The following is a 23,125-nucleotide window of genomic DNA, read 5'->3' as shown; positions in this document are numbered from 1 at the left end:
CCTGTTCACATTAGAAAATGTGATCACTATGGCTTATTTTAAATCTGCTCCTTTTTGAAGTGCAAGTTTAACCAGTAAGAACAGAAATTTCTACTACCTACTGGATTTACTTGAAAATGGACTGTTAGCTCTGCATGATATTTATTTATATTAAATAAATATTTGGATACACTAAGCCAAGGCCTGCTCTCACCTACACCATTCTAAATCACAAGTACTGCTATTGAAGTTGCAACGGATTCGTGCCAGTGTAACTAAAATTAGAACTATCATCCATGGTAACTCAATACACTCCTCTAATCAAAGCACACAAAGCTATCTATCTATGTTTTATTACCTTAATCATGAAGGGCAGTCCCAGATGCTTGAGACCAGTTATTGAATGTTTTACCTCTGCCATCAGTTCAAACGTATCATACAGTTCAAAGTCGGTAACAACATCCATATTCAGAGTTATATATTTGTCATCATATTGAATTTCAAAGGTTGTCTTGGCTTTGTTTTCTAAAAGCAATGAACAGAACATTAATCATGCCATTTTAATGGGCTCCATCCCATTCAGTGCAGGCTTATGCAAAACCAAAAGTGCCAGTGAATATGCACCTTTTGAGTAAAGCCATAAAACATCAGACACTCTAGAATGGCATGGGCTGTTGTCTTGGGTTTGCTGAGCCCAAACACTGGCTTCTTCAATTGCATTTGTATATATTAAGCCAGGATCTAGCAAAGCATTTAAGATTGTGTATAACTTTTATGTATGCAACTGGTGTCTTAGGAGTCAATGCGTTTTGCAAGATCAGGGCTTTATTGTCTGTCAATACACATGGTTTTTATGGCACCCAGCATACTGGTATAGTTTCCTTTAGCAAAAAAGACCTGTTTTGAGGTAAATTGCTCCCCTCTATTACAAATAGAGATCATCATCATATTTCAAATGATATTTTTTTTCTTTTCCCCCCTTCCACTCCCACTTTTTCAGTAGCAAAATGGAAAAAGGACATAAAAGGAGGGGGGAAAACAGGAGGGAAAAAGGGGGCGAACCTGAAACCCAGGAAAGCTTTAGAGAAGCAGAGAAAAATATGGAAAGGCATGCAGTATGCTGGCTTGTGATCCAGTCTCTTTAGTGGCTGGCTCAAGCGAGAGTGAGCACCTATTAACAGCTAATGGAGGCACACCTTTTGATTTAAGTAGTAGGGTTTTAGCTATTGGTACTGAAAGTATTAGCTTGGTCCCTGCTGACCTCCATGACACCTGTACTTACATCACACAGCGTTTACTTAAATGTAACCATTCTTCCATTTGGGCACAGAAGACACTTGTTGCAGTGGGAGATAGGAAGTGAAGATGGAGATGAGGTCTGCAACCTCTAGTGCCATGCAGCTGTGGTGGCTCCTTCTGTGTTTATGTTTGGAGAGCAGGATGGCACGTGCCACGTGGCTCTGTCTGCACCTAAGCAGATCCACAGGCCAAGCCATGTGTTGGTGGTGAGGTTTATGGTTGCCATGGAGACTATTATAGCCCTTCATACACAACTGATGGCCAATTCACCTAGGTTAAGCCTGCTTACTTGCTCTTGGTGCAGGGACCAAGTTTATACCAGTGGTGCCAACTGAGAGGGCTGGAATGGGGCAGGGGCAGTTTGTGCCACTTCTGCCCCAAGGCTTTTGCTTTGCTCAAAGTTCCGTAGGCCACAGAGGCAGAAGCCAGGGCCTGACCATTCCAATGCAGTGGTACCTGGCACACAGGGTTGCAATGCAACTCAAATTTGGCCTGGCCACGCCTCCATCCAGATATGGGGCAACAGCAGAAATGGTGTTGGCAACCTGGCACAAAGGAAATCTGTTCCTGTACAGCAAAGCACAGGGGGAGTCTGCCAAGAATTTGACTCCTAGCAGCACTGGCTGTGTGAGCAAGAGAGGAGGAGACTCCATGCCCGAGGGAGAACCGGCATCCCCATGGAAAGAAGGGTGGGGGAAGATGAGCAGGAACCAGCACATGCTATTAGTGTCAATGGCCCTTTCATTTTATCTAAGCATTATGAGGCAAATGTTAGTGTTGGTGTATGGCCTGAATAACTGGGCTGTGTGCTCAGGAGTTCCATATGGGCTTGAGGGAAGGAACTTTTCCCTCCACCTACGCTCTGTTGTCAGGACTGCAGCAGTGTGTGCTCCAACGGAGTTCCTGTCATCCCTATTGACAAATAAACCCTGCACTGTAAATCCCTTTGGACCTGTGCTCTGCTGCTGCGCACGGTGGTTGGTTTCTGCACCCTGTGTGGGGGATCCCAATCCTACTCTCCCCCCCTGCATACAGCAGAACTGCATTGGTTCCCTGTGGTCAGGGCCCTTCTACTAAACCCCAAATGGAAATCTCATCACTATTGGAGGCACTGCTATTTTGGAGATGTAGGGAGAATTTCATGCTGCAAGTGGGGTTTGGTGGATCTGGTTGTTGGTTTTTTTGGGGGTGGAGTATGCAACAGATGACGATGGGTGGGCCATTAACCAGATTGATCATTAATTGGTCAATGTTTGCCTTGTATCTCAGTTCTTCTACATAAAGAGAAAGAATGTATGTGATGGAGACATATGTGCAACAGTTTGACTGCTTAAAAAAAACCTAGAGACTCATCATTCAGGGCATAAATGATTCCAGAACTGCTGAATTGTTTTCATCGGAGGTAGCTAAAATAGCCCATAAAAGCTGGTTGGAAGCTGAAGACAAAATTATACCTGAAGCAACTTGCGGTAGAGAGAATGTCCTCTTGGGGTTAAGGCTCTGACCTGGGACTCAGGAGATGTGGGTTCAATGCCCAACGCTACCACAGATTCTCAGTGTGACCTTGACAAGTTATTTTCCCCTCTGTGACCCTCATTTCCCCATCTATAACACAGCTATAATGCTGACCTTTCTCCCACACTTTATCAATCGTGAGGTCTTGGGGTAGAGACTGGTGTTTTGCATTGTGTTTGCACAGCATCTAGCGCAATGCGGCCCTGACCTCAACTGGAATACAAAAAATAATAGATCTAACTCATCTCATGACATACACATTTTTACATGCTACCATTTTTATTGGAGAAAGGAAATACTGTGACTTTTTAGACAGTATCAGTGGCACACAGCAAATCAACTTGCAAATAATTACACAAACAGTAGTAACGACCACAAAGTCCTGTTGCATAAAAAGACTACAAAAAACAGCATCCTACCTAGTTTTTGTAACACAAGAGTCAGATTGGTCGCCTTAGGGTAGCCAAATGTCAGTAGTGCCTCACTGTTATGTACACTTTGGCAGAAAATTTCCATTTGCTGGCCAACATGACGAGAGTTAACTGTGTACACGACTGATGTTTGTCCAGCCATAATTTGCATATGTCTCTCTTGAGCAGAATTTAATCTTTGAAGGGATACAACCATCTGATAAAAGATATGTATAAGTACTGAAAACAGACATTCAAAAACAATATCCTGGCCTGTTCCTTTTCAGAGAAGGACAGCAGAAGGAAAAGTGACTTATCTATAATTGTTACTAAAATTGACCCATACATAGCAGAGCTTTAACCCATTCAATTGTTATCGATTAACATTTCTAGTATCAGATAGATCCATTGAAATGAACTGCCATTTAACTTAAGTTTAATCAATTGTAGGAATCAATTTTATGTCACATATTGCTCAAGTTACATCTTATCCCATAAAAAGATGAAAATATAACTAAGATTATACAATAAACTCTTGATGTGCGCGCACACACATGCACACACAGTTTAGAAGACAGGAGGATTTTTCTCCTAATTCCATGAGGGGACATTTAAGAAAATATTTCTCTGTGAAGTACACAATTCCCATTAAAATCATGGGAGCTGTGTCTTACTGAGCAATGCAATGCTCTGAAAATCTATTTCTTCAGGACTTACATTGCATTTTAAATTCCTAATCATTGTATGAGCTATACTATCAACGATCAAAATGGAACAGACTGGTTTACAAACCAGCAAATTCATTCTTAAGACTCATATTTTGGCCTTCCTTAGATTGTAAATTTTTGGGGGCAGATACCACCTTTACATTCTGCGTGTGCATAGTGCCTAGCACAGCAGGGTTCTGGTCCATGACTGGAACTCTTTGGTGCTACTGGATTACAAATAATAAATAACAATTCATCAAACTATTTTAAAATGAAAAATACCTGGATCAATGCTGAGACTCCAAGTTGTGTCAGCCATGGCCAATTGTGCTGGAAATTCCCAGTCAAGTCAGTTCTTGCCTCAGTCTTTCGGATTTGTCCTCCCAGAACCATTAGGCAAGAACCATAGAGTGTTTTGATACTGAAACTCTTGCTATCCTTCAGGTCAATGGTAGCCTGTGAGTGATAATATCAATGATATAAAAAGGGGTGAGTTTACAAAAGTTAGTCAGGATTCCCTTTTCAATTCAGGATGGATCTTTGAGATGAGGTATAAAAGAGAAGTCTCAGGAGCTTGTGGGTCATTAAGGGAAAGTTAACTTTGGTGTTTAGCATGAAATTCCAATTTGGGTAATTACATTCTGGTTACCTCAGTGTTCCAACCTCCATCATGTCCAGATGGTTTGTTTCTTCTCCCTTGTTTTTCTGTTCAGTGTTGTTAAACATGTGGTGCCCTGGTTCTCTGTTTGCTCTCAGGTGCAATTCAAGGTAGTATTGGCATTGATTTATAAAGCCCTAGCAGGTTTGGGGCCCTGCTACTTGAGAGTTTGCCTCTCTCCTTGTGCATCAACACAACAGGGGAATTTAGCTCACACATCCTCATTCTTAGTCACTGATTGCCCAGGAATAGCAGAGGGCCCTTGGTTCTGGAATTTATTTTCTCCCTGAGAAAGCCCAAATCTCAGGGTATAAGGCAAAGCCAGTCTTGCCTGAGGTGGCCCCTTAACTTCCATTGTTCATTTCAGCTTAATTAATAGAATCAGCATTGAAAACCTGCATTGACGTTTACCCAAACATTTCTGTATTGCTTTGCAAATGTCTGTGCATGTGCCCAGAGACCTACTGTGTGAAAGAAATTTTAAAAAATAAATAAGGAAATAAATTTCTCCTGCATTTTTCAATTCCATCAGCTGTTCTCTCTTCCCAGTCTAAAATGATGCGTTGCTACATGCTGTTAAACATGTTGTGTTTCAACCTAGAGGTGGCCTTTATTTGGAGATAGATCCTTGTGTATAATGGGTGATGCGCTTTGAGGGGAAAGGCATTATATACGTGTCATATTACTAAATAGAAGCGTATTACCATAGTGAGGCCAGGACAACTAATTGCAATTATTGTTCATTAATTAGTACATTATGAATTTTTTAAAAGCATAAGGTGTGACATTTACAAACAGAAAATTAAATTCTATTTTCCAGAGACATAGTGTATTATAAATGAACAGCATACCTTTCATTTGTCTGTCTAGGTTAAAAAGCCAGTAGTACCAGACAAACTTTTATTGGGTGTCTGCGATGATCAAGCTACTATTGAGAGGAAGCGTTAAAGTGTTTTCAGCTTCTGCTTCCTACCCCATAAACAGGGTGTGCGGTTCTCTCCACTTACTTCCAAACCCTCTGAGGGAACCTGGTGTTCTGCAAATAAATGTTAACCTTCAAAGCCACGTTTCCCAAGTATTTATGTGGCACACTCTCCTCCCATCAGGCTGCTTTACTGCAGAAGAGTAGTTGGAGATATTTCAAAAGCTGCACATTTTTTTCATATCTCTCCAATTTAACCCAGACATTTATTCATAAGCTTTTACCCTAACCTCTTCCATGCAGCTGTGGTGTTAATCGGCAGCTGGTGCCATTTCACGGGTTTCTGTCTCACAAAGGTTCTCACATGTTTAAATTCATTAGACCATTTCAGCTACATATTGTTGAAATGGAAGAGCCCAAAACCATATGAATAAAACCCTGTCCAGTTCTATATATTGCATTGCTGAAGTACCTCATGGCATGTTGATCACCTGGGGACAGTGTGCTCACACTTCACCAGTGTGCTGCACGGGGCGGTACATGATACCTTGGATCAGATTGCCCTGCTGCACCATTATCTCGGGTAGTGTGTGTGCAAAGGAGCATCAGCAGGTGAGGGGCATGTGAGGGAGGAAACCTAAATGCTGACAGTTTTAAAAGAGGAAGCAGGGCAGGCTGCTTCAGTTTTTCACAGGACAGAAAGGTGGAAAATAAAGACAAGTACAAAGTGCTTCACTTAGGAAGGAAACATCAGATGCACAACTGCCAAATGAGGAATAACTGAGTAGGAGGTAGTACTGCTGAACAGGAATCTGGGGGTTGTAGTGGATCAAACTGAATCTGAGTCAACAATGTGAGGAAATGGCAAAAAAGTCAATCATCATTCTGGGGTGTATGGACAGGAGTGTTGTATGTAAGACACAGGAGGAAATTGTCCTCTTCTACTCAGCACTGGTGAGGCCTCAGCTGGAGTACTGTGTCCAGTTCTAGGCACCACATTTTAGGAAAGATGTGAACAAATTGGGGGAGAGTCCATAGGAAAGCAACCACAATGATAAAATTTTGGAAAACCTGACCTATGAGAAAAGGTTAGAAAACTTTGGTATGTTGTAGTCTTCAGAAGAGAAGATTGAGGAGAGATCAAATAACAGTCTTCCAATACATTAAGGGCTGTTACAAAGAGGACTGTGATCAATTGTTCTCCATATCCAGTGAAGGCTGGGCAAGAAGTAATGGGCTTAATGTACAGCAAGGGAGATTTAGGTTTGATATTGGAAAAATCTTTCCAACTATAAGGGTTGGAATTGGCCTCCAAGGGAAGTTGTGGAAGTTGTTAAGAACAGGTTGGACAAACATTTGTCATGGATGGCTAGGTTTACTTGATCCTGCCTCAGAGAAAGGGGCTGAACTACACAACCGCCTGAGGTCCCTGCTAGCTCCACATTTCTGTGATTCTATGAAAAGGAAAGTGGAGCAGGCCCTGAGCAGCTGGGCTCTTAACAAGCTAAAAGCCTCCTTTGCCTCCTGTGGAAAGTATATTGGTACAGCCTACTCCCTTGGGACTTTCCCTCCTGGGGAGCAAGGCCAACTCCTGGGCTCCCCCTTTCTGAGATTTGGAAGCAAAGAGCAGAGGCCCAGAGCTGCTGGAGCAAAAGTGGAGCTCTGCAGATATGGTAGACCCAGCCTAAATTCATTGTCTTTGGGTTAAGAGGTGAGGGCCAGGAAACCTAACTTGACTGCACTGGAAGCAGCCTGAGACCATCCCTGCTCCCTGGAAAATCTCATCCGACAAGAATCCTGGTTTATTTAATTAATATGGTGAGAAAGAGAAAGTTACTCACCTTGTGCAGTAACTGAGGGTCTTCGAGATACGTGTCCCTGTGGGTGCTCCACTTCAGGTGTCGGTGCATCCCGGCGCCATCTATCGGAGATTTACAATAGCAGTGTCCGTGCGTGCCCAGTCAGTGTCTCGTGGTGCCATTGGTGCTGAATCTAGCACGTGCACAACCCGATCCCGCCAGTTCCTTCTTTACCACAGAGTCCTTACTGTGAACTCTGAAGTAGAGGGGAGGAGGGTGGGTAATGGAGGACCCACAGGGACACACATCTTGAAGAACCTCAGTTACTGCACAAGGTTAGTAACCTTTTCTTCTTCTCTGAATGCTTTCCTTGTGGGTGCTCCATTTCAGGTGACTGTAGAGCAGTGCTCCTCAGAAGGGAAAGAAGGACTTCGGGTTTAAGTCATAAAGGTAAGTACGATTAGGCCAACTACGGTGTTAGCCCAGAAGTCTTGAGTAATTACATAGTGGTCAGTGAATGTGTGGACAGAAGCACAAAGTGGCCACCCTGCAAATCTCTAATATTGGAACATTGTTTAGGAATGCTATCGAGGTTGAAACTGAGCGTGTAGAATGAGCTCTGATGTGCCCAGGCAGGTTCATGTTTCGAATACGATAGCATTGTTGAATGCATGTGGAGATCCATTTTCACAATCTCTGAGTGGAGTGCTGGGAATGTTTTAAAATGGAATGCTCGATAGTAGAAACAAAGTCTGGGAGATTCTCGGAAAGGTTTGGTTCTTTCCAAGTAAAAAGCTAATGCATGGCTAACGTTCAAAGTATGCAAGACGGTTGCTGCTGGATTCCTGTAAGACTTGGGATAGAACATGGGAAGATGATTGGTTGATTCATATGAAAGGATGATGTGACCTTTGGTAGAAAGTTTGGGTGTGATTGTAGCATGACCTAGTCTTTGAAGAATATTGTGTAGGAAGGATCGGCCATAAGAGCCCCTATCTCACTTCCCATTTGGCAGAAGTAATAGCGACTAAAAAGGCCACTTTCATGGATAAATGAGGAGGAAACAGGTGGCTAGGGGTTCAAATGGTGGCCTGGTGAGGCATTTCAATACCAGACTGAGGTCCCAGGCCATAGTAGGTTGGGGAACCTCTGGGTACATGTTCTGGAGTCCCACGAGGATGCGTTTAGTAATGGGGTGTGAGAAGATCGAGGTCCCGTCAATCTCATGATGGAATGCTGTAATGGCTGCAAGATGGACTTTGATCAAGCTCATTGATAAACCTAAGCATTTCCCCTCTAGTAGGTAATGGTGTAGTGGAGGCCGTCAAGTGTTTTTCTTGATACCAGGAGGAGAATCTCTTCCATTTTTTTTAAGGTGAGTATTACACGTGTTCACTTTCTTTCTGTTTAGTAATATATGTTTGACTTATTCCAAGCAGGCTAATTCGCCATGATGGAACTATTCAGGAGCCATGCTTGTAGGTGAATCTTTGGATTCAGGTGAAGAGTGTGACCATTGTCCAGAGACAGCTGGTCCAAGCGGCAAGGGAAAGTCTGAGGGGCGCATATTGCCATGCACAGCAGATGAGGGTACCATGCCTGTTTGGGTCACTTCAGGACTATCAGGATGACCTTGGCCTTGTCTAAGCACATTTTGTGGATCACACGTGAAATTAGGGGAATCGGGGGCGGAATGTGTACGTGAGTTGTGTCTCCCATGTGATGACGAAGGTGTCTCCCAATGATCATGGTCCCATTCCTGCTCTCAAACAGAACACTGTGCATCTGTCTGCACCCCCAACAAACCACAAGTCAATGAGGGGAGTGCCCCACCAGTGAAATATGGATTGCAGGACTCCCCTGTTCATTTCCCATTCATGGTCCACAGAGAAGTACCTGCTCAGCATGTCTGCCGTCAAATTCTAACAGATGGGAAAGTAGGAAGCCAAAATGTTTATGTTGTTTATGTTAACCAGTTCCACAGTTTCATGGCTTCGGTGCATAGTGAGTGTGATTGAGCACCCCCTTGACGATTGATGCAAAACATACAGGCAATGTTGCTGATCATTATGCAGACTGATTAATTCCTTATGTGTAGTAGAAAATGTCTGCAGGCATTGTGTACCGCGCATAACTCTAGTAAACTGATGCGCAAATGAGACTCCACAGGAAACCATTTGCCTTGAGTCATGAGTTGATGCACGTGGGCTCCCTAGCTTATCAGCGAGGCGTACGTTATGATTACTATTGATGGAGGTTCCTGTTGGACCAGGATGCCCAGGCATATTTTTTCTGGTCTTGTCCACCAGTGTATAGGCTGTGTTTGCTGCGTATGTATGCTGAGCTCAACCAGCACATATGTAGTCTTGCATGTTGTACCACAAACATTGTGACTGCCATGTGTCCTAACAGTTGTATGACAGTACGAGCCAGTATTTGGAGACTTAGTCTGACCTCCGAGATGAGGTTTGTCAGCATTATGAATCTGTTCAGAGGTAGGGATACCTTGGCCTCTATGGCATTGAGATGTGCCCAGATGAAGTCCAGTTGTTGAACAGAGATTAGAGTAGTTTTTCATTCGTTTATCTGTAGCTCTAAATCCCTGAATACTGTGATCGTCAGCTGGACTGTGTCCAATGCTTCTTGTTGAGTTGGACCTTTGAGAAGGCAATCGTCCAAGTATGAGAAGAACATTATCCCTTGTTCGTGTAAATGTGCTGCTACTGCTGCTAGAGTTTTGGAGAAGACACTTGGCGCAGTGGACAGGCCGAATGGTAATACGCTGTACTGGAAGTGGTCGTGTCCTTCTGTGAATGGCAGGAATTTCCTGTGAGCAGGGTGTATGGTAAAATGGAAATAAGCATCTTGGAAGTTGAGGTCAGAAAACCAGTCACCCTTTTGCAGCATTGGAATGATCATGCCCAGTGCAAACACCTTGAACTTGTTGAGTACAAATGAACTTGTTGAGCTTCCTGAGGTTCAAGATAGGTCTCCATCCCCCATTCTTCTTCTGGGTCAGAAAGTAGTGGGATTAGTATCCCTTCCCCTTTTATTACAAAGTACCCATTCTATGGCCCCTAGTTATAGAAGATGATTGACTTCTTATCATAACAGGTGCTTGTGAGAAGGTCCCTGAAGAGGGACAGGGAAGGGGGTATGGTAGGTGGTTGGGAGGTAAAAGGGATCATAGTATCTCCAACACCCACTGGTCTGTGGTTATTGATGTCCAAATATGGTAAAATGGGTGAAGGCGATGACCAAAGCATGGGGATGGATAGGGTGTAAGCGCTGCCTGGTGAAAGAGGTCTCTCAAATCCAGGACCAAAACTTCTAAATTGTGGCCTGGGCAGAGCTGACTGAGAAGTCAACAGTTGAGATTGAGGTATTCTCCGTCGCTGCAACCATTGATGCTGTTGTTGATTCTCGTATTGCCACTGTTGTTGTCAGTTAGAAAAGGAATCTCTGGTTCTCTAATAAGGTTGGTATCATCTTCTCTTCGCAATGTGGAATATACATTCCTCTGAGTGTGAAAGATGGCTCAAGAATCCTTGTCTGTCTTGGTCGAGAACAACTTCTCTCAGTCAAAGGGCAGGCCTTCGACCTTGGTTTGGAGTTCCTTGGGAATGCCCCAGGATTGCAGCCAGGTTGCTTGGTGCATCACTGCAGTCGTGGCCATGGTTATGGCTGCCATGTCAATTAGGTTCAGGGACTCTTGGAGGGCTGTGTGAGCAACAAGTTAGCCCTCACTTAGAATGGCCTTGCATTGTGCTTGTTGCTCCTCAGTGAAAGAGCTCAATTTCCCATAGTTATAATCGTTTTTTGCTAAGAGAGCAGAATAATTGGCGACTCTGAATTGTAATGTTGCTGAGGAGTAAACTTTTTATCCAAAGAAGTTGGGCCTCTTGTGTTCCTTATCTTGTGGGGCTGATCAAAACTGTTGTTGTTTGGTGGTTGTTGTTGTTGATTAGCGGCATCAAACATGAAGGAGTTGGGAAGCAGGTGGGAGGAAGTTCACCTCTTTGGCGGGGTCTTAATACTAGTTCCTATCTGCCCTTTTACATGTCGGCAGAATCGAAGCCGGAGTCTGCCAAATTGTCTCTGCTAGTTCCAGAATTGCATATTTGATGAGCAGAGTGATCTTGGAAGTAGAGGAAGGTTGTAGAATTTGTACCAGTTTGTGCTGGTTTGTCTGAACTTCCTCCAAGGGGATATTCTGGCTTTTGGTAATCCACCTAAACAGTTCCTGGAACTGTTTGAAGTCAACTGCTGAGGTTAGCGGTGGTGGCATGATTGCTTGGTCCAAGGAGGAGGAAGAATTGTGAGCAGGAGATGTAACTTCCTGATCTGTGCCTGTTTCAGTGTCATCTCCAACATCCTTAGCCTCCTTTGCCTGCGGGATGGAGGACACAGGATTAGACCTCAGCTCACCTCTATGAGCCGTGGGTGGCCTGAAGTGGGGGCCTCGGTAAGCTCATCAGGGTTCCCAATGTGCCCTTTGCACTGGAAAGGCCATCGGTGGGGACATCCATGGCAGTTCGTACCAGGGTTGATCCTTCTGGTTGTAATGGTATTTGGGCCCCATATGGCTCCAGGATGGTCTTCGTTCGGCCACTGATGATGAGTGGTGCGGTGAAAAGGTGCCTGGCCCCTGCACATGATCACAGAATATCAGGGTTGGAAGGGACCTCAGGAGGTCATCTAGTCCAACCCTCTGCTCAAAGCAGGACCAATTCCCAACTAAATCATCCAAACCAGGGCTATGTCAAGCCTGACCTTAAAAACCTCTAAGGAAGGAGATTCCACCACCTCCCTAGGTAACCCATTCCAGTGCTTTACCACCCTCCTAGTGAAAAAGTTTTTCCTAATATCCAACCTAAACCTCCCCCACTGCAACTTGAGACCATTACTCCTTGTCTTATCTGGAACAGTCTAGATCCATCCTCTTTGGAACCCCCTTTCAGGTAGTTGAAAGCAGCTATCAAATCCCCCCTCAGTCTTCTCTTCTGCAGACTAAATAATCCCAGTTCCCTCAGCGCCCCCTCATAAGTCATGTGCTCCAGCCCCCTAATCATTTTTGTTGCCCTCCGCTGGACTCTTTCCAATTATTCCACATCCTTCTTGTAGTGCCCAAAACTAGACACAGTACTCCAGACGAGGTCTCACCAATGCTGAATAGAGGGGAATGATCACATTCCTGGATCTGCTGGCAATGCTCCTACTTATACAGCTCAAAATGCTGTTAGCCTTCTTGGCAACAAAGGCACACTGTTGACTTATATCCAGCTTTTCGTCCACTGTGACCCCTAAGTCCTTTTCTGCAGAACTGTTGCTTAGCCACTCAGTCCCTAGTCTGTAGCAGTTCTTCCATCCTAAGTACAGGACTCTGCACATGTCCTTGTTGAACCTCATCAGATTTCTTTTGGCCCAATTCTATAATTTGTCTAGGTCCCCCTGTATCCTATCCCTACCCTCCAGCGTATCTACCTCTCCTCTCAGTTTAGTGACATCTGCAAACTTACTGAGGGTGCAATCCATGCCATTCTCTAGATCATTAATGAAGATATTGAACAAAACCAGCCCCAGGACCAACCCTTGGGACACTCCACTTGATACCGACTGCCAACTAGACATGGAGCCATTGATAACTACCCGTTGAGCCTGATGATCTAGCCAGCTTTCTATCTATCTTATAGTCCATTCATCCAACCCATACTACTATAACTTGCTGGCAAGAATACTGTGGGAGACGGTATCAAAAGCATTGCTAAAAACAAGGAATAACGCATCCAGTGCTTTTCCCTCATCCACAGAGCCAGTCATCTTGTCATAGAAGGCAATTAGGTTAGTCAGGCATGACTTGCCCTTGGTGAATCCATGCTGACTGTTCCTGATCACTTTCCTCTCCTCTAAGTGCTTCAAAATTGATTCCTTGAGGACCTGCTCCATGATTTTTCCAGGGATTGAGGTGAGGTTGACTGGCCTGTAATTCCTCGGATCCTCCTCCTTCCCTTTTTTAAAGATGGGCACTACATTAGCCTTTTTCCAGTTATCTGGGACCTCCCCCAATCGCCATGAGTTTTCAAAGATAATGGCCAATGGCTCTGCAATCCGTCAACTCCTTTAGCACCCTCAGATGCAGTGCATCCGACTCCATGAACTTGTGCTTGTCCAGCTTTTCTAGATAGTCCTGAACCACTTCTTTCTCCACAGAGGGCTGGTCACCTCCTCCCCATATTGTGCTGCCCAGTGTAGTAGGCTGGCAGCTGACCTTGTTCGTGAAGACAGAGACAAAAAAAGCACTGAGTACACTAGCTTTTTCTACATCCTCTGTCATTAGGGTGCCTCCCCCATTCAGTAAGGGGCCCACATTTTCTCTGACCCTCTTCTTGGTGCTAACATACCTGAAGAAACTCTTCTTGTTACTCTTAACATCTCTTGCTAGCTGCAACTCCAAGTGTGAGTTGACCTTCCTGATTTTAGTCCTGCATGCTTGAGCAATATTTTTATACTCCTCCCTGGTCAATTGTCCAATTTTCCACTTCTTGTAAGCTTCTTTTTTGTGTTTAAGATCAGCAAGGATTTCACTGTTAAGCCAAGCTGGTCATCTGCCATATTTACTATTCTTTCTATACATCGGAATGGTTTGTTCCTGCAACCTCAATAAGGATTATTTAAAATACTGCCAGCTCCCCTGGACTCCTCTCCCCTTCATGTTATTCTTCCAGGGGATTCTGCCCATGAGTTCCCTGAAGGCATCAAAGTCCAGGGTCCATATTCTGCTGCTCTCCTTTCTTTCTCGTGTCTGAATCCTGAATTCAATCATCTCATGGTCATTGCCTCCCAGATTCCCATCCACTTTTGCTTCCCCTGCTAATTCTTCTCTGTTTGTGAGAAGCAAGTCAAGAAGAGCTGTACCCCTAGTTGGTTCCTTCAGCACTTGCTCCAGGAAATTGGATGATCATCATCATCTTCACTAGATAAATGTAAAGCTACCTGAGAAGTCTGGGGAACACCACTACAGAGTTCAGGGAACCCTCGGTACTGAGTAAAGGGGACTGTGGTGCCAAAGAGATAGCCAAGGCTCTCTGTTGCAGCAGATTCTGTGGCATTTCAGTTGGCCATACCATCAATGCCAGTGGGGGTGCTCTCGTCAGTGCCACCAGGTGTTGTGGCAGTTTAATCAGTGTGGTCGGTGCTGATTTAGCTTTCTCTACTGGTGAGAACTGTGATGTTGGCGCCAGAGGAGGAGGCATGTTCCCGGAGGAGACACTCTGTACCAAGTTCTTCACCAGTGAGGTCAGTGCCATGGAGGAGGCATGTCTTCATCTGTGCCTCAACTCAATCTCCTTTGCTCGGCACTCGGCTGTGCCAGAGGTATTACTCAAACATGTGTCAGCATTGAGGGTACTAACCTGGCAGGAGAACGCCCTTATTTCTGCAGTGCTCTCTGCAGAGAGGTCTGTGCCCTCTTCCTTGGTCTTTTAGAGGAAGGCATGTCTCCTGTCCCTGAGAGGGGTGTGCCTGGAGAGGTGGTCTGCGGGTCCATCTCAGGTTGGAGAGATTTCTTCCTCAAGATCATTTTGAGGCAGAGAGCCCAGTCACACCAGGCTCTCACCTTCAAATTGCTACAGTCAGCGGCAGCACCAGGCACCAGCACTCCAAGCGTGTGGCTGGGGTGGCAAACCGCAGGGGGCACCCTGGCGGTCCTTGTGAGGGCGGCAGAACTCAAAGAAGCAGCAACAGATTTATAATCTGCCCATTATGGCATGACATGCAAAACCCAAGTGTTCAGCCATTTTTCACACAGTCAACTGGCTTGCGTCACACACTGGCAGGTTTGAAGATTGTGAGGTATATTTGTATACAGACTACAAATGTCCTAGTACATTAAATGTCACAACCGGTACAACAAATAACCTTTAAAACTTTGCACACTTTGTGATCAGTGCTGGGACTACAATATGTGTGCTCATGAGGTAGTGTCCAAGTGTGGGAAATAGCAGAAGGCTCAAAATTAGGTTTTGGAGGACAAGAACAATAGCTGTTCTCTAGGACAGATGGATTAAAGGCAGAGAAGGTTCTCAAGAGCAGCATGGCAGCTGTCTGGGCCAGAAACTAAGGAAGAAATAGTAGCCTGGGAGTGATTATAGAAATAAGAAGGGAAGATGAGTTGGTGGGATGGAGGGAAAGAGATCATCTCAGATACGTTAATATGGAGGCAGGAAAAAGCCAAGTTACCAAACATAAGATTAAGCAGCTAAAATATTGAGAACAATCTATGCTACCTGCAGGTACTGGGGCCTATTTGTTTGTGGTACCAAATTGCTACTCATGCTAATTTAACTTTGTTGAACTGGGACGTTAAATAAAGCACTATTGTACAGCTGCTCTGAAATCTCCAGTGTTGTTGTTTCCTCCAGAAGGGATAATACAGTAATAAAAACATAAGAAGGAGAGAACAAGAGCAGTACATCAAGACGGAGAAGCATTCATCATATTCTATCAATAATGAGTCCTATTTTTTTCATATGTCATAGGTGCCGCACACAGTAACATCTACAATCCTCCTCTCTTTGTCATTACAGTTCTGTTGTATTCTTTTTGCTTCCCTCATAGCTTGGTTATTGTCTGGATGTGTGCCACTTTTGTTACTATACAAACCAAAGGACAACATACCTCCAACTCAATCCTGTCTTCTATTCTCAGTGCCTTCAGCGCCTCTACGTTATGTGTGAGCTTGTAGTTAATAGACACATGGTCCAGCTTCCGAATAAAGCTCAATTCTTCTGTAATCTGTTTTGTCAGCACAAAATATGTTATCATTTGTATGTAGTGCATCTCCAGTATAGACTGCATTGTGACCAATCAAAACCATCATTTCTACTGCATTAGGGAAAACATTTCATAATGGATATCATAACACTTGTTTACATTATAAATAGAATGTGGGCTTTGTCACATTTATTGTTTTTCTAAAAACTGGAGGGAATGTAATAGTGATGGCACAAAGGAAAGACTCTTAAAAATGAACAGTTTTGCTATACCTTTGGAGATGGGCATTCTGGATCATTCCTGACATCAAATGCATTGTTGTAAGAGATAGTGCAATTTGAAAGATTGAAAAAAATGTATTGGAGACTGGGCAACCCAGTAGGTTAGGGCTCAGTCCAGCACTCAGTGAAGTCTATGAGAATCTTTCCATAAATGTAAAGGACATTGGTTTGGGGGCCCTAGGCCCAATTTAAAGCCGACTAGAGTCAATGGAAAAACTCCGATTGACTTAATGGGCTTTAGATCAGGTTCTTAGTTAGTTAGACTTTCTATTTAAGAATATGGATAAATATCCAAGGTGAGTCACAGTAGTCTTGTGAATGGTCTCATGCTATTACTGAGTGGGCATGTGTCTATGGTGCAATGATTTTCAAGCCTTAAGTGTAGCTTGTAAGGCCATAAAAGAGCCCATGCATAGCATATCTTTTAATGCATCATCAGTAGTTCTAATAAGGCTCCCTCTGTCGCCTATTCAAAATGAAAAAAATAATGGTCACCAAATCAGCTCCATGTTTCTAACCTTTCCTCTGAACAATAGATATGTGGAGACACTTACTTGTTTGCCATCCACACTAAACTGAATGAATCTTTTATAGAGGTCACCATTTTTTTCTGAAGTCACATCCACTAACGTTCTTGCAGGAATGCCAAGGTCAATGGCTCCTTGGATATTATGAGTTATCAGGCCATCCAACTCTTGTTTGTTCTGTTAACAATTTAACACACACAAAGGTTTAAAATATGATATTCTTCTCAGTGTGTGTAAAAGAGCTTAGCCCTTGCGGTTTATACACAGCTCAAAGGACAACTCAGTGAGTCTAGGTCTCCTCATACTCTGGTGTAAATTAGACATAATTGTATTGAAGTTAATAGCATTATACTATTTGTACTCTTTTATCTAGCAATATCTGACATCAAGAAAAGCTATAACTGCCATAATTTTATTGTGGCATTGAATAAAGAAATAAAAGATGATTGAACTAGCCACTGCACTTTCAAGTTGCACTGTTAAACACAGAGTTGACTTTATTAATCAGAAACCTTTTATTTCTTCTACTGTGTGCATTGCTATAGACTTTTATGACTATTAAATGGTATTATAGTAGGAGGAGATATACTGCATCTAGTCTGATGTTAGCTTCCGTATCATTGTACTGAGCATGATATTTACTGTCCAAATAGAATTAAAGCCATAATAGCACAATAGAAAAACAAACAAATACTCAAGGAACATAAACAACTAATTAAGAAACTTGAGGTGGGCTGTATTACATTATTTGTAGCATTGGACTTGCTGTACATTATAGCAATGAACTGTTCAATCACCTAAATCACATGCTGGACTTTAATGTTGCCTCAAACTATATATTTGTCCATTACTTAACAATTGAGCAAAGACAAAATTTCAGTTTCCCTACCTGTTTTTCCTAGTAATAAAACAGCAGTTTGCAAGTATGAGTCACACTTCACCCCACACTCATTCCAATAATCAGCATGATACTTACGTTAGTGGCTTTTAGTATAAGAAGGCCCTGTAATGTACTTTCATCAACAATTATTAGCATTTGTGAATCTAGGTTCATTCTATCTATCAGGATGTAGCCTGATCCATCAATTTTTATTGGTGTTCCAAGCTCCTGCAATAAATAAAATAAACAATCCACTTGAAAATGACTTGCTGTAGCATCTTTTACATTTATGTAACTTCTTTGCCCCTTAATAAGTGGACTGTGTGGCATCTGGCTGGAAGACTAGTAAATCAGACAGCATGATTGTATAGTGCATGGTAAATATCAGAAACCTTTTATAAACAGTAAAGAGAGCATATACAACGCTTCTTCCTCCTGCCTATTTTAAAACATTTTCTTATACTTTAATATGTGGTATAGCATAAATAGGGCACAAGATAATGTGGAAAATTCGCTTGACTACTCTATGTCAGATTCAGTGTTGTGACATAATGCAGCCATAAATTCAGTGAAGCCAAGTTTACAGTTGCTTTGCGTGGCAGTGGTGCAAAGCAGCCAGAATGTCCTGGTAAATCTGGCCCCATTCAGTGATAACATATTTCCAAAACTTTCTACCTTCACCTCTTCTCCTTTTCATTCCATCTCCTACCTACCTGGAAGCACTGTTGTCTATGGCAGTGTTTCTCAAACTGGGGTCACCACTTGTGTAGGGAAAGCCCCTGGCGGCCTGGACCAGTTTGTTTACCTACCCTGTTCACAGGTCCAGCCGATTGCGGCTCCCACTGGCCGCAGATCACTGCCCCAGGCCAATCGAAGCTGCTGGAAGCGGCGCAGGCAGAGGGACTTACTGGCTGCTGCTTCCAGGAGCCCCCACTGGCCTGCAGTGGCGATCTGCAGCCAGTAGGAGCCACAATCAGCTGGACCTGTAGATGGGGCAGGTAAACAAACTGGCCCAGCCCACCAGGGGCTCTCCCTACACAAGCGGCAACCCCAGTTTGAGAAACACTGGTCTATGGGATCTAGGCTCATAGTACAAAAATGTAGGACTGCATTAGGATTTTCCATAAAGAACTGTGCTATCTATCACTTAGCTTAGCTGCCATTTTTACTAGGAGTCTGATTCCCTTCACCCATAGCATACGGGTGTAAATGTATCCACATGGTGCAGGACAGTAAGGTGCTGCCAAGTCAAGAGTGGCAGTGTTTTGCATTCACTTCACACAGGTGTATATGGCTAACAAAGTGTTGGGGCAATGAAGAGTCAGGCCTCTGGGGTTTTTAAAGGTGGACATTTCTCTTCTCTTCCCTACCCCTTTTTCCCCCTCATTTCTTCTGCCCAGGAGAGGTGTCAGCTTGCCCCTGAGCTCTCTTTTTGTGAGCAAGCCTACCTGAAGAGATGGGGTGGGGTCTTTGTCACTGCAGCTGCATAGTACAAAAATCACCATTCAATTTTCATTTCATAAATGATGGGTGGAATTCACCATCTATAACCAGTGGGTGGAGTTACCAATGCTGCAGGTACCACTGATAAAGCCATGGATAGCTATGTAGTGAACAGACATACCCGTGTGGATGGCAAAGCTTGGCTCCTTGCCAGCTCCACGTTGCCATTTTGATGTAGGATGGTTTAGAAATAGGCCAGGGGTGAGGCAAGGTCATTGCAGTTGCTGACTGCAATTACATGGATCCTGTGGCCACAAACTCCAAAATTAGGACCTATGCAGAGTTGTAACTTCCACTGAAGGTCAAGGATTGGAATAGAGGCAGCAGACGTGCTACCGAGCTGCACCCATAGGTTATAGGGAGTTGCTTCTATCCCCTCCAATCCCCTGTTTAGGTCCCTGGACAGAGCCTATTTACTTTCACTACAAGTAATACAGTGGGGTAAATGTCACCCAATGTGAAGAGCCTATTTGTACTATGGGCTTAATTTTGTGTCTGTTTAATTAAAAGAAACATTTCCACTAAGTTTAATAATGCAGGATTAGGCCTCATATTTGCTGGCAGTTGCACTGATTTCCTTCATACGAAGTTGGCTGGAATCAGAACTGATACTGTTCTTTAAGTTATTCTGCTTTTAAAAACTATTCCAAAGCAACAGACATTCTCCAAATGAAAAGGTGCTGCATAATTTCTAGGACCACTATGCCCAGAGTAGGGTCCACAACTGCACAATTATACAGGGTACTAAAAAAAGAATATTTATGTATATACAGGGATGGAACTTCCCACTTTGGAGAGAAAAATGTTATCGTGCTGCTTAGGCATCCTTACCTGATTCATAGACTTAAGGTCAGAAGGGACCACTGATGATAAACCGTTGTGGAGAAGATATAATTTTTTAGGGCTAAATATCTGCTCATGTTCATTTTCTCCAAGTAATGGCCACACTGTGAAGGTTCATAGAATGATAGTCCCTCAAGCAGTGATTAATTACAAATAAATGGAAACCTATTGCATTTATTGACTAATAAGCTAAAGGTGAGAGTAGCAGGACAGGGCCCAGACACAGTATATGATTGCAATAAATCTCGACAGATTTAGGGTTTTACCTCTGAATGACACAGATGAAGAATTCTCACAAAAAATAAAATACAAATGAATTAACTGGCTGACACTACTGGGATATTTGCTTCCTGATTCTTTTTTGCTGTGACAGTCACAGCACCCTTGTTTTATCATCCTGCCAGAAACAAATTTGCTTAGAAACATAGTACTGGTTGGTACAAACCACACTATGATATGTGAGACACCACAATAGTTTCATGTACTAAGATATGGAAGTAGCCAGAATTGCTTGAAAATTTTTCAGCAGAAGAAATTTTTTGTTGAAAAAAATGGCTTATTTAAAAAAAAAATCAAACTTTTTTGCTCTCCCCAAACACCTCTCCTTGAATTTTCAGTTTTTCCTCCCTGCGTCCCCCAAAACTTCCTTTTTTTTTTTACAGTGGAAAAAAGGAAAAAAGGAAAATTTCAATTTCCAGAAACTTTGCTATAATTTCCAACCCCACTCCCTCCACCAAAACATTTTTGAAAACTTTCAAACAAACTGTAGTGGATATGGAGCTGCTATGTAATAATCTAAGAATACTGATCTATAATAATTTTATGAATACTTTGTGTGACCTGGTCAGTGAGGCAAATTAACTGTATTACTATATGGGCTTCTTAAACTTTCCTATATGAATATATTAACCTAGCTTAATAAGGGGTGGTTGGAAAAACAAGCAGGAAAGAAACACAATGGATCTGGACATATAACTTCCCAACAAACACTTTCAGGGCAATTACCAGACAATTGCGTACTTCCAGGCTCCAGCCAGTGTTAGTGCTGGGAACTAAGAGATCAATCAAAGGGCTATAAACAATTAAAAATTACCTGTTTCCTTAGAAGGGAGGAGATCGGAGAACTGGTCAAGATGTTTTCAGCATAATTTGCTCATTTGTTGAAGTTCAAATGTTTTTCAGAGTCTTTCGACAAAGTTCCTCCAGAAACCAGGCACAATCTTGACAGGGCCCTGCCTGTCAGGTTTTAAAAACTGCCTGGTTTCCTGCCAGCCCTCCATGCAGACTGCCTTGGAGTCAGGGGCAATTTTTTGTTTGTTTGAGCTGTGTTTCTCTCTGCTAGCTAAGTTTCTATGGACAAATAAATCATACTTGTTTTTGATGAAGCTGTCCTGAGTCACTGCATTTCATACTAGTCACAAACTTCCAGAGAGGATGCTATAGGGTAGTTGGACCCAAACATAGCTGTGCCATTTGATTAAATACAGTTTGTGAAACAGGGGGAGTTGTGGCTTGTGATCCAGTCTAATGTGAGGTGAGCTATGGGTTCTATTCTGGGAGAAATGCAGGTAGAGGCCTGTCACTTGGAAGGAATGCCCATGGACAGATGGGGGAGAGATCATGGTGCAGTTCAAACTGGAACCAGATCACAAACATTTTTGGGGGGGAAATTATACATGGATTTTTTAGTTTTTCAACTAGCCCTTTAAATCACTCATTTCTAACGCTACAGTATGTGGCAACTATTGGTAAACACTGACTTTTCAAATCTGTGATTTCTAAGCAACCAGGGTTTTTTAATCAGTCTATTAGCAATCTCAATTTTCTATAAAGATGCATGGAAATTTCCATAGCTTGAAATTATCTGATTAAAATTATATTTACATTTTGTCTCCACGGGTGGTTTGGATATTTTTTTACACAGTTTGGGACATGTTTTTTTAGCAGCGCTGAGCAACCACAACTCCAGCTGAAGCCAATGTGAGAACTCAGTACTTCTGAAGATCAGCACCTGAGGTGATTTTACTGTTGTCCCTTACAAAGTAAATACCATGTGACAAAGTTCCTCCTCTACCTTGGTGGGTCCTTGGCAGATTTGCACATCTCAGTGATCTTCCCCTCTGGTGGAACCCACAGTCTGGGTCAACTCCTCCTGTGTCCGATCAGGAGTTAGGAGGTTTGGGGGGAACCCGGGCCCACCCTCTAATCAGAGTTACAGCCCAGGGCCCTGTGGATTGCAGCTGTCTATAGTGCCTCATGTAACAGCTGCATGACAGCTACAACTCCCTGGGCTACTTACCCATGGCCTCCTCCAAACACCTTCTTTATCCTCACCACAGGACCTTCCTCCTGGTGTCTGATAACACTTGTACTCCGTAGTCCTTCAGCAGCACACCCTCTCCCTCTCCCTCTCCGCTCCTTGCACCTCTTGCTCCCAGCTCCTCACACACCCACCACAAACTGAAGTGAGCTCCTTTTTAAACCCAGGCCCCCTGATTAGCCTCCCTTGATTGGCTGCAGGTGTTCTAATCAGCCTATCTGCCTTAATTAGTTCTAGCAGGTTCCTGACTACTCTAGTGCAGCCCCTGCTCTAGTCACTCAGGGAACAGAAAACTACTCATCCAGTGACTAGTATATTTGCCCTCTACCAGACTCCTGTACCCCACTGGTCTGGGTCTGTCACACAAAGTATTTTAAAGTAAATATCCACAAACAGTACGGGCCAAATTATACAAATCCATTCACTTTGGGGTGCAAGTCAGGGCAGAATTTGGCCCTGTATCTTGTGATAGTATTGCTGCAGTGTTTTCGACTCCAAGAGTGGAACATTATTTTTTATACACTTAAAAAGGAGCATGGAGTCCCTACAGGATTCATTTTTGTTACATGAGCATCATCTAAATTTCTTTATAGCAAAGTCCTGGCTCTGCTCCCACTGACATCATTAGCTAATCCTGTACTGAGCCCTGTGTTAGAACTAGCTGCAGCTAGTAACAAGTAAAAGCAGTTATCTTACTTCATCCTTTTTAT

The 23,125-nt window shown here is 43.3% G+C and overlaps 1 protein-coding gene across 1 annotated transcript in view; it reads right to left on the bottom strand.

Annotated features, from left to right (window-relative positions):
- Window positions 1–23,125, bottom strand: part of LOC116824393 (uncharacterized) — a 179,900-nt gene that overhangs the window by 39,504 nt on the left and 117,271 nt on the right. Inside the window, exons 46-51 of the mRNA XM_032779632.2 lie at window positions 17,846–17,977; window positions 16,897–17,046; window positions 15,966–16,082; window positions 4,193–4,366; window positions 3,213–3,420; window positions 338–504 (exon numbers count right to left, since the gene is read on the bottom strand). Coding sequence (XP_032635523.1) covers window positions 338–504; window positions 3,213–3,420; window positions 4,193–4,366; window positions 15,966–16,082; window positions 16,897–17,046; window positions 17,846–17,977 — 948 coding nt within the window. The remainder of the gene's footprint in view (window positions 1–337; window positions 505–3,212; window positions 3,421–4,192; window positions 4,367–15,965; window positions 16,083–16,896; window positions 17,047–17,845; window positions 17,978–23,125) is intronic.

The sequence above is a fragment of the Chelonoidis abingdonii genome, chromosome 9 (genome assembly GCF_003597395.2).
Source record: "Chelonoidis abingdonii isolate Lonesome George chromosome 9, CheloAbing_2.0, whole genome shotgun sequence".
NCBI classification, from domain to species: domain Eukaryota; kingdom Metazoa; phylum Chordata; order Testudines; family Testudinidae; genus Chelonoidis; species Chelonoidis abingdonii.
This window is presented reverse-complemented; position numbering and strand designations above follow the sequence as displayed.